Below are 16,876 nucleotides of genomic sequence, written 5' to 3' on the forward strand. Positions count from 1 at the left end.
ACTCCAGCAGGTATGACAGCAAATTATGGATCTGTACAGAATTTTTTTTTCCTGTTTCATGAAAACTGCCTAAAATTATACACTCCCTAGTCTTCCTGAGAAAAATCAAGATCTTTCAATAATTTTTGTTTGCAAAAGAAAGTGAGAAAGAAAAAATGCTACCCCCGCTGAGAAAGTACAACAGGGATTAGATAGACGCAGGTTTAAGTCCTTCTTGCAAATCAGGTAAAGCAAAAACTTGAATGTCAGTCATCCACATACCATATCACTACGGTATTTGCCAGTTTATTTTGGAGTCCTCCTCACCCTATCTTGGTCTCATTCCTCCTGCTTGGCTCGCTATTTTACAGCTAATATATACTAGCCAAAATATTCTTGAAAAAACCTCAGTTATATGAGTCACAAATTAGTCTACTTAATCAGAAAACAGGAAAATATGCTATTAAGATGAACGATGCAAAAATGTTGTTTTACCAGGCACTAGGGTTCACAGTGTCAGCAGACATTCTTTTTTGTGATGAAAGCTGGCAAGATTTATTTCCTGAATGTATGCTTACAGCTCTATTATATAAGAAATGAAGGATCAATGTATTACCATGAAACCATTGAGCAATCCTGTTCGTGTTCCTCTCAAACCCAGCACGTCGAGGGATCTGCTCTTCTTTGAACCAGCGAATGATGATGTCTCGGGAAAAGGGTCTAGAAGGACGCTCCCAGATGTTACTGCATTGAAAGGCAAGTAATTACAGAAGAGAGTCATACAAAGAATTAGCAGTGTATGAAAGCAAGGGACAATGTAAATATTAAACTCTCTTTTATATATTCACAAAACATACAGCTACAAAATGGTCAGTATATCTGCTGTGCAGTATAGCTCACTGAAAAATTTTAACTTTTTTTTAACTTTGTTAAAACTATTCTGAGTTTTTACAGAAACCAGAGTATTTTGATTTTACATTTGCAATGGAACCTTAAGCATTTTCTTAAGCACAGAATGTATATTGAAAAACAATTTACCACAAAAGATGCAATGGACATTTCAGTCAGCTTTCCTCTTCCACCTTGTTTTTATTCCAGTGTACATCTTGACAAGCAAAGTTTATTTTTTTTTGCTTAGAGTATAGTCCTTCTCACTGACAAGAAATTCTGAATCAGAATCAGCTATAATAGGTTGTGTATCCAAACCACTGAGCATGATAGAGGGAATGTTTTGTTTAAACTCTTATGTTCCCTTTGCATTCTCTACTTGCCAGCCTCCCTTACTGTTTCTACTATTTTCTATGCTTTTAGATTATTTTAGCTAGTAGGAGGCAAATCAGGTAAAATATGTGGAAAATCCATCCGGCTACCCCAAATAAGGACTATGGTATATCATATCAAATCAAAGCATGACTGCATTCCAATTAAGCATACAATATCATTTACCCTGATAACAGTACTAAAAGGGAGGTTTTACGATGGATTTCTGTACACTTTGAAATCCCATGGGTTTCTCGGTGCTTAAACTGTTAGCACAAATTACAAAATCTTCATCGCTGTTCTTCTTCAGATAAATAGGATGAAGGCTAGTGTGTCTACTTGTACTAGAATTTCATTTTCATTTGGTGAGGCATACACTCACAGTGCTCAGTACAGTAGCTGGCTACATACTTCTAGCTTTCCTACTCCACCTGCCACGGAGCTGCCAGTTAATGTTGTATATTTCTAGACAATGTAATGGAGAACTACTACTATAATTAGAATGTCAGCGCAGAAGTCACCAAACAGCATTAAACTAATTTGTGAGATAATCAAGCACCCTCAAAACCAATCAAGGTTCTGCAATTCATAACAGCAAAGTGCTCTTTAGAAAGGAATAAAAGCAAAAAGATAGATGCAGTCTGCTCGATGATATGCAACTGAGTCCCCCTTTCAGCATGTCTGTTACTAAAACTAGTGATTGATTCTGTTGATATCAAGTGATGAAGCCAGCAGTGAATGTAATAGTTATTGCTAAATTATACAAACATGTGTGAGTAGATCTGACCGATATTCATCATAAAATTTGAAGATACAAACATGAGTGAGGGGAGAAAGGGATATTCAGTTATAGGCACATGTTAAAAAAAACAAACTACATATGTGTTTCTTATTTCTGTTTTTGAATATTTTCAAATATTCAATTGTTTCAATATCAGAAACTAAAAAGCATTCAAATTCCAGGGCCCTACAATCCATTCTCATTTCTTAACTTATTTCTCTCTAATTCAGTTTATATTTGAAAAACTTGTCAAATCCAGATTTTTTTCTGCCCTAGTCCAAATCTCAAGATTACTGTGTCAGTTTCTATACAGCTACCGTAGTCGAGCTTGTCCTGTAGCGGCAGGAAGAAAGAACTACAACCAAAAAAGTAAAAAAAAAAAAAAAAAAAAAAAAAAAAAAAAAAAAAAAACCCAAAACAACACAGTAGGAGAAAGGATAAAAGTGAGTAAGTGGGCCAAAGAGTTTCATTGGGAAGAGAACACTCAGCAAAATAAGAAAGACAGTAGGAAAAAAATTAAATGAAAGCTTTCTAAACTATATAGAAATTATAAGAAAGAGAGATCTCAAGTAAAAGTAAAAGAATACTATTTTCATGTGACTTTTGAAAGAAAAGGCAAGGCAAGGTAGAAACTACAGGAGCTATGCTTCATGCTGAAAAACTTAGAGACATAACACTGCACCCACATTCCTTTGAGGCAAAAAGTCTGTCTCACACTAGTGGTAAATAACAACATACTGAGCATCTCTTCCTTGACCTCCTAGGTCACTGGCAAAGTAAAATTCTAGATACACATCTGCTCCTGCTTTACCATACCAGTGTTAGGTGTGAGAAGTTGAATTATATATATATTTATGTATAGTCACTATTCAAGACATGTTTAAAGCAACTTTCATTTTTCTTGATAACTTCACAATCAAGTCATGGACAGGAAAAAAGGAGCCTTAAGAGATCAGAAAAATAAATACTGCCTGTTTTTTTGTAGTATAGGCATAGCTTAGAAACAGATAAATGGTATTGAATATGAGCTGGATAATGATCAGAATGTTTTTCAGCTTTTTTTCAGGCCCTTTTTGAAAAGGATCACATCTAGCACCACCAAATTCTAGAGTAAATAACCTCACCTCAGAAGCTCAGAACTTCAGCTCAAATTTATGGACCATCTTTTTCAAAATCTGCCACTTTTACTAGTGTTTTTATTACTTCAATTTGAAGAAGACTTTAAGTAGTTTGGAAAAATAATGAGAGAATTCCTTTGACAAGTTGATTTGATGGCAACTTTAAAGATCCTGCTCTCTCTGAGAGTGAAAGTCTGATTCCTCCTCAAAGTGGGAGTTTTGTCTGCTGTTACTAGAGAGTTTCTGTGTCTCAACACAGTAGAGGAAAGGACTTGTCAAAGCAGAACACATTTCCAAACAATGAGGGACTAATTCCCTGTGGGCCACACTGACTGGTAAAGAAAACCAATGTAATGCGGCTCTTTCCTTTCTGAGCCTGGATATTGGCTGTTGGGTTTATTACTCTTTTTTAGCATTTAATGCTACTACCCTGCCAGTGCTTACATGGCCTTTATCACCACATGAAACCAAATTAATGGTATAAGAAATAACCAGGAAAATAGTAGAGTGACTAGTCAACTTTCTATCACCCATCTGCCAGTTTGGATTCTTCTCCTCTTCTGCAATTCATGGCACTCCCTAAATAATCAGAAGAAAGATTAATAAACACCGAAGACACTTGATTTTGCCTGAAAATAAAACATAAAACTCCTGAAACTTAGGAGTATGACAGCTCTCTGTAAAATGTTTCAAACGGCTGTTATGCAGCAGGCAGTTTTAAGCTTGAGGCTTAAGACTTGCCTAAGAATTTGTCTGTTTGATTTCTCCATATCACAGCCTTGCATACTAATCTAATATTGACTTTTGAAGGACCCATCTCTCTCTGTGTGAACTCTAAGAAATCTGTCTGAAAAATAAATGGCATTTAGTTTATATTAAGTATTCAATCTGTTTTCATTTTTCTTTAAACACTCTTTTTCTGGTCGTCGTGAAAGAGCAAGACTGAGAATCTCCAGCAACTGAAGAGGTTGTTGAAACGGTCAGGATTGGAGAGGGAGCAATTCAACAGAAAACTATTTCAAAGTCACTCCTGTACAAACCAACCTGGATGCTGCAGAGAGAGACAGCAAAGGACTTGCGCTATTGTTGTTCAGTTTTATCTCCTGATCATTATTCAGGCTTGTCCCCTGGAACAAATTACTCAGGCCAGCCACTCTTCCCTTCTGGATGGCACGCAAGGACTGTCGTCGGTATTCATCCCGGGCCCTGCGTGCTTTGTGGCTCCTTTCCTCATCTGCAGCTTTGGAGCGGCGCACTGGGTGGAATGAATGGGAAGGATGGGGAGGAGAGACTTTAGAAATACAAACAGCCATTTACCCCTTTCCTTATACAACAACTTACTATCTTTATTCCTTATATGACCTGATTTTAAGAACGTATAAATGACAACGCACTATCAGAGAGATAGCTAACTGGATGGCTTCCCTGGTGCTTCAAATACAGGCCCAGCACTAGATGACATGTGCCAGACTTGAGCTATCAATGAATTGATCACTGGCAATAACTGAGCCTCTGCATACTGCGATTACATCTGAAACTTGCTTTGGCTGTAATAAGAGAAATTCTGCTTGAGGACATCTTTTCCATTGGCAGTGCACCAAGTTTTACGTTTCAAGAGAGAATGTTAACTACTGCTTAAAATTAAGTCTGTGTTTAACAGAATTCTCTGCAACTATGCACATAACTAGAACTGCAGGAGCTACTCCCAAAACTTACAATTATAAAAACTAACATGTAGGTCACACTTTTTGCTGCTAATGTTGCTTTCTTTCTGAAAGGCAGATGCTATCTTTGTTGTGGTACTTAAAGTCACACAAATCTCCATCTTGAAAATTGCAGTCTAAAAATGGTTCCAGTAACAATGGAGAACTTAGCAGCCATTGGAAAGGGCATGCCGATGCTATGGACGGGGTTGTCTCACACTTGAGTCTCTGAAATTGCATATAAAGAACCAGAATCTGTACTGGAAAATTTAATACACACCTATCAATGGCACTGACCAAGGAGTTACATATTTCCACAACCCGAAGCGAGAGTGCTCCTCTGGCCACTGCAGGTCAGGCATCTTTCACTAAAGCTTCTTCATTTTAAAACTAATGTACTAACAATCCTGTCTTCAAAATGGTATAACTTAAATGCACCAAGAATTGTACTGCAAATATTCATAATCTATCAGCTCTTTTCTGGTGCCTCGAGCCCCATTTTGATGATTTTTCTGAGACACAAATAACTTCAGGCAGGCAAATTATTCCAGTGCAAAACAAACCTTTAACATCCAGTGAAGCAAATATTAAAGAAGCAAGCTATTGCCTCCAGTAGCAATTATCAATCCTGCCATGACTATCTTGGCTTAGATCATACCCAATTCATAAAGTGCACACATTATTTCTTACTCTACTATGATCGTACCTGTGACTACGAATGCATGATACAAAACCAGACAGCTGCATTTCATTAAGTTGTTTGCATGCCACTGGTTTACACTCCTGATTTAAAGTAAGCAGAAGTACAAATGGATTTGTCCAAATTATGAAAAGGTTTAATGAAATTAAGAAATAAAAGCGCTCAAAGCAAAATGAAATGAAATAAAACCCTCTGGGCAAATAAGGGGAAAAGACCTTTAAGTTTAGAGTTATATAATATTATCATAAGTAGAAAGATATACAGGACTAAAAGCTCATTAAGACTGCGTAAAAAACCAAGTCATAGATGCCTCATATGTATACAACTGGCAGGAATTCGGTTTCATTTAACTATATACCCTGCAGTTTTAGCTGAATGCAGTAACAAACAACTGTACAGCACAGATAATGTAACAGGTTTTACTATTATCCTCCAGGTAATTTTTAAGCATAGATAATGTCATCTAAATATACTGTTTCAATGGGTCAAGTATATTAGTTACAAAAATTCTGTGATTTGTCCTTTGTAAAGCCACTCAGTAACGGCTGCTTCAAATGTGGACTTTGTGCTTGCAACAACTCGAGAGACAGCAAGGAAGATGAGTGTACTGCAACTTGGTAAGACATTTAGAAACCAGTCACTGTTTGTCACAATCACAGTATACATATCGAGGGCAGAATGTCTGGAGCTTTCTGGGATTCTTTTCTGATGTACAGGCTGCTTGGTAATGAAAAAGGCAAGGTATCTTCATGCCCCACTTTCCTCAGCAATAGATAACTCTTTTCAACAGACACTCCTACTGTATTTCTGCTAGCTAATAAATCTATACCATCAGAAGCCAGTGACATGGACCACATTTTCCCAACCTGTACCAAATTTTAATATTTCTTATCACAAAACAATGGTGAGAGGTAGCATAGTTTGCAAATGTCAAATATTAACATTCAGAAAACTTTCTGAAAGGCTGTATGACATGAAGCCTTCCCTATCCATCCACATGTATGCACATATGTTTACATATTTGTATATACCCGTAGATGTGTATATGTGTCTGTATATATGTCAGGATAAGGAAGGCTGCATGCCAGAGATGCCTAAATGCATGCATATAGATTTTATATATATACATATACAGGCATCTCTTTCACACTGTGAAGAATTTTTATTGAAATTTCCCAACTGAGGTATCTGAAGAATTGTATCATTGACCATAGGGACGCGTAGGGTCTCTTAACCTTTTTTTTTTGTTTTTTTTGTTTTGTTACTGGAGTTCTGATTTTCTCCCTGTCCCATTCCTTATAATTATTCCCAGAAACCTCTTTCTCTTTCCTCACATTCCTCTATCTTTAGGAATTCTCTAGTACATCTCCTACTGTGGATCTGTGGTGCTATGTCACCCCAAGTTTCTTTTAACACTCTCTGAACTCATCAAGGGATTTTGTATCAGGCAAATAACCAAAGTCACTGGCACCAATAACTGGTTTTGGTGACTGGAAAGAGTATTGTGGATAAAGACTCATTCAGCCATTGTGGTCAGCAATGTACAAAGTTTTCCCTTACACTCCAGACAAGATGATGTGTGTCACATGACCTGTCCTCCCTTACCGATACCTCCTACAAATTTATATATCCTGGGAAAGTCACTCAAAGTCTGAAGGTAAATCTGGGCATATTTCTGCAGCAGGTTTTTCTTACAATAGAATTTAATTAATATTCATATTTCTCTCTGACTCTGAACTATGTCCCTATAAATAAGAACTTTATATCTGGATCAAGTGTAGCACAAATATTCTGAGATCGAAGAAGCCACAAATTCTGCATCGCTTGTATTTCAGGACAAATCATAGCCTTTCTCACAATAAGAGAGCAAAAGTAGTCAGGACTTCTAGTACTGTCTTAAGCAGGAACAGACTACTTTTCTTAACTGGCTGCCCTTTTACAGTAAATGTACTTCTGGCATGACCCCTGTGCAAAGCATTAAATTCAATAATCAGTATTTTCCATAGGGAGACTAGATATCTGAATAATGTCTTCCATCCTTAAAAATCATCACCATAGGTCCATATACCTAGCATCAAGAATTACTACAAATAATAATTCATATTTTCTTCATCTTTCTTTCATATTACAGAATAATGTCCGGGCTGACAAGTCTGGGAAATAAGGAATTTGATTGATTTGTCAAGCTCGCAGGAAATCTACAGTTCAACCAGTTCCCATGAAGTCCATCTCCACTACTAGTATTTTCTTCAGGTGTTGGTGATCATAACAACATGTACATCCTCCTTCAGCACTTGTAAAATTAAGCACACTTCTGCCCTGATGGCACTGTAACTTGTGTAGAAATGCCTGAGCTGTTTATGTAGGTTAGGTACCAATGTGACTGTGGCTGCAGGCCAAAAATGGGTTACTAAACCCCCCTGGACTGAGGTCTGTGCTGTCATGATTATACAGTTATCATTACTAGAAATAAATAGTTTAAAGCCAGCTTGGACATGTGTACATGACCTTCAGTGTCAACATACTCTAACAACAAAGAAGAAACCACAAAGCTCACGTATGCAATAGCTCTTATGATCCTCTAGGTCTTAATTTGAGTTTGCCTTGTTTACCTTGAACAGTTTACAAGAACCTGTTATTCCTCTATGCTAACCTAAGTTGTCTTTCGAGTGAAAATACAAGATTGCCTTTTATATTTTCACTTAGGATTGGGAAATCCTATTAGCAGTCCTGGTAAAGTTCTAATACCAAATCTTTTGACACAGATGAGGATTAATTCATGCCATGCTGCAACTGAACATGATCACATCATTTGTCAAAGACTAGGAACTCTCCATTTTGTATAATCTATTTTGTGCTTTTGAAGAGCTGTGAGTTACAGTCAGAGCTATGTGAAAGCAGAAAAAAAACACGTGCCATGAATATGCATCCTCGTTTTTAAATTATTTTGTTTCAGCTTTACGCTTGTTAATAATTCTTGGAAGCTTGTTTATGAGCAACTCAAAATGACTACTTAATAGATAAAATTCAATCTTCAAATTTTCTGAGTGCACATACAAATCACACGGTGTTTTTCCGTTTCCTAATTGGAAAATAATTTCCCACAAATACTCTGCAATATGGCTCCAGTTCAGCAATCTTCTTATCTGAAAGCATGTGGATAATTCCATCCCTATTCAACAATGAACTCTGAGACCTATTGATGTTCAATGAGCACATACTTAAGGTTGAGCACTTGCTTAGCTAATGCATAGCCAAACTGGGGACTACTCACTTTAAAATCCAGCATTTTATCAAATGTTCCTGCCAATAAACTCACTCACTTGAATTTCTGTGGAAGATAAGTACCAAATGAACATAAATTCCTTTAAAATCCAGGCAAAAATAAATTCATAGACAAAGTTTGTAGAAGAACATAAAAATATAGCAATATAAAAGAAGCTATAATGAGTCAGCCTGGTATCCTGCTTCCAACAGAGACCCAAAGTGGGTGCTTAGGGAAAGGCATAAGAATAGATCAGGTCACTCAACTCTGTTTATATTTTTACTGGTGTCTGAGCACTTCACTGCAGTTTGCAGGGGTTCGTAAGTGTACTAACAGAATGCCTTTTGCAATATTCAATCAGATGAATATTTATGCTACAGTTTTTCCTACTATCTTTTGCAGATTCCTTTTCTGCTCTCACAGAGAGAGGTCACACTTAGAGACTGTGATACAGGGTATTGTTTATTGAATACTCTAGAAACCTAACAAAATGGAATAGCCCATAGAAAGGTCCAAAACTAAACAGAATATATACACTCCTTTATTCAAGCTTAGCCTTAGTTTTCACTTCTCAGTTTCAAAGAGTAAGCGCTTTGAACAGTGGACTCTTAATCAGTCTTTCCACTATTCATCTTCTCATTTGCCAGCCAATATACTTGCTCCACATATTAACTCACAACTAACTGTCCTCTAAAATACCCTAACATATATCCTTTATATGAAATCAAAGTGTATAATTGCTCTTAAAACATCGGGTTTTTTTCTTTTAGTACTGATTTCTCAAGTTATTCTACATTCGTCATTTAGTATATTAAAAATCACCAATATGTATTTCAATTAACACAGTGGTTATATGGGCTTTTATTGTTATTTGGCACAATCAGGCAAACAGCAGAAGCAAACTGAACCGAACAACAGAAACTAATATTAGCAACACTTGGCAATAAACAGCTGAGGGATAATGTGATGAGAAGAGATGAATTCTCATCACATTCTAAATTCCATCTACTAAATAAATTAGTAGTGTCATCAATATCATTGCTACATTTGCTCGCCACAATAGCTGCTCTAGCGCTGCTGCTCCTCTTCAGTACTGACCCCCCAGCACTGTTGAATATGGAGGGCTGACTTCAAGGAGGTAAGACACAAAGGACCCTGGCCTTGTTCCTAATGGGCAATATGGTTTCCATTGCAGGTGTGTAGAGACAAAAGATGTTAATATTACATCTGCTTGTAATTCTTTTATGGGTTCATGCATTTATTTATTGCTTAGAAAAGATGACAAGTGGATACCTTTGCCTAACTGGACTAAATTTCCTCTCGGTGTCCCAAAGGAATATTTGAAGACAAAATTAAAGGATTACCATAAAAAGGAAAAAAAAAGGGGAAAAAAGAAACCTGGAACTGAAATCCAAAGTGAAAAATCTGGTGAACCTGAGTTACTAGTTCATTCCATAGCAATTTCAGGTGTTCCCACTTCCAAAGATTCCTTATTGCCTGTCTGCTGGAGGTTCTGGCTTCTGCAGCAAAGTTAAGGAAACGGAAGATGTTAACATTCCTCAGGAAGCTCAAATGCAAAGTCTGATGGCATAGTCTAAACCAGCCAGGAACTGGTTTCAGATAAGGCACTAAACACTGCATCTTCATATCTTAAGTTGTCACACTCATTTGCTAATGGAACACAGTTCTAAGCCCTCAAACCAACTGGGATAAATTGAGACACTGAGATAAGCATAAGAGGATAAACAAGGATGTGATACACTCTAGTCATTAGTCTGCAGTTAGTTTAATGCTAAATCAATTACTGATAACAACGTAAACTCTGGCAGCACAGAATTTATAGTATGCTGCAAAACCCAGCTGTGGTGCCGCCAGCTAGAAGGTGCTGAGCTTTTCTTTTGCCCATGCAGCACTATTATTGGTGACCAGGCTGGATAGCTTGAAATCCTGTGAGCTGCAGTCAGTCACCCTTTTGACCACAAGCAAACAGGTCTACAGGTATTGAGGGACACAGACTGGAGGCGACAGAGTTCCTTCAGAGCATACAGAACACTCCAAAGGTTACACAAGAAAAAATACCTGTGGTAGATTATATCTATCAGCATATGATGCAGTTGAAAGTGTTTTGACAGACCAAGAATGCCATTACAGAAATCACAGTCAAAACCTTTCGTAGCTTATTTTTTTTCCTTTCTGCCTTCTCCCACAATTCCTCTATTGCATTTCTAGTATCTGTCCCTGAACAACCAGCATTCCTTGAGAAAACTGAGACAACAATTTAAAACCTCAGTTACCTCTTTAATGCAATAGTAAGAAAATGATTGCTGGTTTTAGTAATGTTTATAGTATTTTGTTTTATTGCCAATTTCAGTGTAAAGATAGGCTGGATTTTATTTTTTTTTTTAATAACGTGGTTGCAGATACATTTTCTTTCCTTATCTATCATCAAAGAAATGCTAAAGTACATAATACCATCCTCTCTGCTAGGTTGCCAGCTGATGCTAATTGATGATGCCTCATTTTCTACAAAACTAAAGGGCTTTTTTTTCCCCAACTCGTTCTGCTCTTAAACACCCAAAATACAGAAAGCTAGTTTTCCTTTCCGAATAAACATACACCAAGATTTAGATAATTCTCCAGAAAATAATTACCTTCTCTTTATTGATAGTGTAATATACAGAGGTTTTATTGATCAAAAATGAGCATAGCCTGCTATGAGCTTGGAAAATGGCACCAGTGTATCTTACACAGATTTAATTCATGTTGTACAGAATGATTCACTATCACATCAATTCCAGGTAATAGGACTTCAGCAATTAGTCTTCAGGAACTCCTGAAGTGATGACTAAAACCATAAAACAAACTCATTGCATATTTTGAAACATTTCTTCTACTTCTGTCAGGAAATAAGTAACACTAGAGCAATTTTTTTTTCCTACTTCATGAGGTATTTCATGCAACACATACTGACTATCAGCTCCCTAAAACTCCATTTCTAGTATTAGTTGATGAACCGTTGTGTCATATATAATTATTACAATAACCCGACATGAGCTAAAACTTTCCAATCATTACATTTCCTTTTTCTGCAGAGTAATCAGTATAGGTGTGGGAAATAAAAAATATTCTTCCCCCAACAAAAATGCACAATTCTTATTGCAAACAAATTTCCTACTTCTAAAGCCAACTATACAATAGACTCCAGATGGAGGAAATGTACATTTTATTCACAATAACCTGTTAAGTCTTATTTACTCGTAATGGGGAAGTTTACTCACCTACAGTATGTGTGTATACATATATATAGTAATATATTTGTTCTGTTCCTTATAGGCTTTTAAAAATCACTAATGTTTTTTTTAAATTAATCACAATGATGATATTAATAAAGAATTTCAGGGTGGCTAAAAGAGGAAGAGCACCTCCATAGAGGGAGATCATCATCATACGGATTTTTTTTAGGGCAACAATCTAAGTATTATTTACTGTAGTCTTTTGAAATTAAGTGAGTTTCAGTGCTGCTACCATAGCTTGACCCCATCACCATATGGAAGTAATTAAAATACAGATGAAGACAGATTTTACCTCTTCAGAGATAGCTGAGGACAAGCTGTTGAAATAACTGTGTCCAGAATTATTATTACTAAGCCAAAACTGTAAATTAATTACATTAGACAAAAATTAATTATCTCAGTCACTGTACACAAAAAAATTTCTATAAGGCATTGACATGGATTCTTACTCAGAAAGAAATGTGAAATCGGTAAACTCACAGGAACTTCTGTTTGTAAGGTCAAGCTGGTAAATTCCTGCAAAATAATATAGCATTTTGTATTGCTCCAGGTAGAAGAGATTTTCAGCAACTCCTTTTTCCATTCTACAGGTCTCCTTTTATTTGCTTTTAGAAATACATTAATCCTGTGAAGGTAATTTTACTCACACTGTTCTTCCCACTCCTGGTCATCGTCACTGTGTTGACTATGCTGCTGAGCTTGCTTGAGGCTCAGATACAACTCTTTTGCTCGGATTTCTTCCTGCTGCCTTATTTGTTCTTCACCCTTTTGTCTTTCCTCTTCTTCTCTTTTCTAGGCAAAATGAAGTGAAACAGAGGTGACTAAGGAGGAAGAACGTGCCAAAAGTTAGGACACTGCTTCAGTTGCTTCCTCCCACAGAGTAGCTATGTTACCTTGGACAAATCACTGTCTCTTCCAACTTTGGGTTTCTCACCTATCATAACAGGCATTACAGAAGTTTCCTACCTCTTAGGAATTTCTGAGGGAGGTATGTTTTGAGCTGCACAGGTATCACAGGAATAAGGAACATGTAAGTATCTAAGACCTGAAATCCATACGGAAAACATTTTTTATCACATGGCACCAAAGCCTGTGCTATCCTACAATCCATAAGCAATGCTCATTTTAAGTCCACAAGTACTTCCATCAGTTATCACTGTCACTCAAGCAGTATACACATCATCTACAGAATCTGTAGAATTCGGTAACTGATTTACTGGTGTTCTTAGTTTAGCAACTGTCACCATGCGTCATCATAACTAACACAGAGAATAATATTTTCCAAATATCAAGATCATTACATTCTAGCATAAAAGCCAGATCCTTCAGCACACACTAGTCACTTTGCAAAATGTAGCTACGAGTAACATACAAAAAAGTTCCCTTCCAAGGAGACCTTAAAGGAGATGGAAAACTGATAAAGATTGCCTCTACAGCTGGCCTTCCACATACTATCAGTAACATAGGAGCTTGATTAGTGCAGAAATAGGAGTCCATATCTGTTTTCTAATAAATCTTCCCAATTTCCTTAGGTAGCAAAGAAGCAGATTTAATTCATTGTTCAATGGAATCCCCAAAAAAACCCAAAACTGAACGTCATGAAATGTTATTCATATCATTGAAATAACTTGAATTACGAATAAGAACAGCCTTTTATTTAATTTTGTAACAGAACCAACGCTATACCCTTTTGGGTAACAAACTTATGGATAAGAATTTTGTTACAAGTCACTGAATAAAATCACCCTGAATTACTAACCTAGTTACCTAACCTAAACTATAAGTAAGGGAAGCCCAAAGTAGTTTGTGACTTGCTGCAAAATGTTAACCCTATCCGATATCTTGGGTGAAACAACTGAAATCCAGTTAAACAAAATCTGGTGAAACATTGCTTTTTACATTAGGAGGTGTGGGGGAGATCTTTGGGTCTTCCTTAAATAACTTTTGTTTACTAAAGGTCAGAAGTGGTATTCATAAGATCTTTGCATTTTCCTACCTTTGCTCCCTTTCAGTGGGATTTTAATGTTTCATTACAATGGGACCAGCAAGAGTTGAGCACAGGAAAAAAAAAAAAAAAAAACAACAAATAAAACCCCAAGCTTATTTTAAATTGGAAAACAGTTTTCTCAAATGCACCAACACATTCTATCAATCAGATGAGCTGACATATTTGAGCAAATGTTTCTTAACTACAGACTTTGTACTGGTAATTTCTTTTTTTTCTTAAGACATGGTATGATGTAAATTTTGAAAATTATGTTCAGATGGGAATTCTCCTGCTTTCAAAGGGGAATCACACATATTTATCTTTTTATTAGATCATATTTGTAAACTGTGAACTTTATGGAAGGGCATATTTACTAAGTTTGAAAACAAACTTTCATCACAGCAAGATTCACAGCATGACCAAAACAATCCATGGTCTATTTTAGGAAGTACTACAAATATGAGTAGAGAGATTTAAAAAAAGGGGCCAAACTCTGACTTCTATTATTCTCTAAACATAGTCTGTGGGTTCAGGAGATGCAAAACTGAGCTTTCATGATGTTGCTCATAAACCTGCAAAAAGTAACTTGTATGTCTTTTTTTTTAACACATAGGTTCTTCCTGTTCAGTGTTTGAAGATACTACTTATATGAAAGTTCACACTATGTATATACGTTCATTATAATTCAGCCTCTTTTTAGGCTGAAAGGGGCTGAACTATCCAAAAGCTATATTAATTCAGTAAAGTATATATTAATTGATTAACACTTCCCCTACAGTAAATAGTTTGTATTTTATAATACATTGCAAAAATACTCATTCGAAGGTTGTCTGTCCTATCTTAATACCTGCCAGGGCACAAGTACCAAAAGCAACTTGAGTACAGTAATATGTATGTCCAAACAATGTTGTTGTTTAATGCCCCTAAGAGGGACTCATGCACGTTTTCCCAATGGTGAAACCGTGTCCGGAATATCTATCTGGGAAACAGAAGAAAACTTTTGTCCACCATGGGGAAGGAAAGGCACTTTTTTCTCTCCTCCCCTCACCTCAGTTCTCTCTAGTTCTGCAGAAGTTATCTGTTGTTAACCAGACATCTAGAATTAAAGGAAGGTAACTCCAATTCTTTTCAGAAGACAGCTTTCCAGAGCAAACAATATTGCTGTTTGCGATCTCTAGAAGCTCAGTGAGGGCCAGAAGCAGCAGAAGAAATCAGGACTGTTTGTTTGTTCTGATCATGGATCACACAATGGCACGTTTAAGGAAGAATGACAGAAAGACTAAAGAGCAGTAAGCAATTTAGCAGTGACGAGCAACACCATCCTCAGAGTGCGAAAACGGAACAAATGCAAATCTCCATCCTTTGAAAGAATTCAACCACTTTTCCAATTCAACCACTTTTCCATTTCCCTAAGCAACATAAATCAGCATTTCTTGATTTAGCACAGCTGAACTCCAGCAGTTTACACCAGCAGAGGATCTATCTTCTTGATAATACAACAAATCAAAACACCTGAAATATTGGGTATTAATAGTGATGCACCTGTGTAGTGAATAATAGTTCCATAACATACATGATGAACAACACATCAGGCTGCTCTTATTTCTGAGAAAGAAAAGCATAGTATTTTTCTTCAGTCAATTTTAATGCTAGTATCTTTGATTATTTCTAACATCATCCTCCCATTGTTAACTCCTGAGTCCTAAAAAGATTAGTTGAGTGGACAGTTCATTATTTTTGAAGTCAGTGCTTTTAGGAAGTACTCACTTCAAAGCCCAGCAGCTTCTTCAGAATAAAAAAAAAAAATAAAAAAAAAATAAATAAACTATCTTGTTAAATACCACATAGAATTAGGGATTCCATATTTCAGTTGCTAGCAAATGGCTCTATTCCTTTCTTGGAAAAAGTATGCAATCGGCTATTCTTTACTCTTATGAGGAGAATATTTATTCATTTAGCTTCACTACCTAAAAAAATCCATACCTCTAGGCTATCTTTTCAGGAAGATGGAGAGACACAGGGGTAATCCTGGGTTATCAAAATGTTTTCTATTCAACATCTCAAACCACAAGGTTTAATGGGGGATGGGCAATAAAACTCACAGCAGTTTCCCTGAATCACACAAGAGTTTTATCACGAGGTTGGATTTTTTAAATGTAACTATTGCTGAAGCATTTGTAGTAAATTGGTGAAAGCATCTAAAGAAACCAAACTAGAATTCAGGTAGAGTTTGAGTTCTTAATCAAAACCAGCAATACCTACTAAGAAAACTCTACCTTTTGTTTTTGTGAGAAGGAGGAGATTTAAGTCAAAGAAGAGACAACTACAAAAAAACCCCTTAATGCTGGCACTTGATTCTGAATTCACAAAACTTTTTGATATGATTTTCTTTTTTAAAGGAAGAAAAATTTTAAATTCCCTTTACTTAAATTAGCACATGGATACATGTGCAAGTATATTGTACAACTCCTTAAAGGTATGTGTGAGGAAAAACAACCCTTGTTAGTACGACACAGGAAAGAAAAGTCATCCTTTTGGCAAGTATGAATAAAATGTATATGTTTGTATTTAAAATGAACAACTGAACTTCTCACATTTACTCCAGTGGAAGAATACAGCAACCAGTTTATCTGCTTCTCCCCATGAACCCAATCCTGCACATCAGAGCTGATGGCCCTGAAGAGCTATAATAACCTACAAACATCACCTTCTGCCTGACAGTTGAGAGAGATTGTACTGTGTGCCGTGACCCTTTCAGCTCTTCCAGAATAATTAGGAAGGTGACAATTC

The 16,876-nt window shown here is 36.4% G+C and overlaps 1 protein-coding gene across 1 annotated transcript in view; it reads right to left on the bottom strand.

Annotated features, from left to right (window-relative positions):
• The window catches only part of SH2D4B (SH2 domain containing 4B), a 66,059-nt gene that overhangs the window by 28,706 nt on the left and 20,477 nt on the right, over positions 1-16,876 (bottom strand). The window contains exons 4-7 of the mRNA XM_049809708.1: positions 12,747-12,891; positions 4,204-4,393; positions 3,494-3,504; positions 596-739 (exon numbers count right to left, since the gene is read on the bottom strand). Coding sequence (XP_049665665.1) covers positions 596-739; positions 3,494-3,504; positions 4,204-4,393; positions 12,747-12,891 — 490 coding nt within the window. The remainder of the gene's footprint in view (positions 1-595; positions 740-3,493; positions 3,505-4,203; positions 4,394-12,746; positions 12,892-16,876) is intronic.

Source organism: Accipiter gentilis, chromosome 9 (assembly GCF_929443795.1).
Source record: "Accipiter gentilis chromosome 9, bAccGen1.1, whole genome shotgun sequence".
Lineage (NCBI taxonomy): Eukaryota > Metazoa > Chordata > Aves > Accipitriformes > Accipitridae > Astur > Astur gentilis.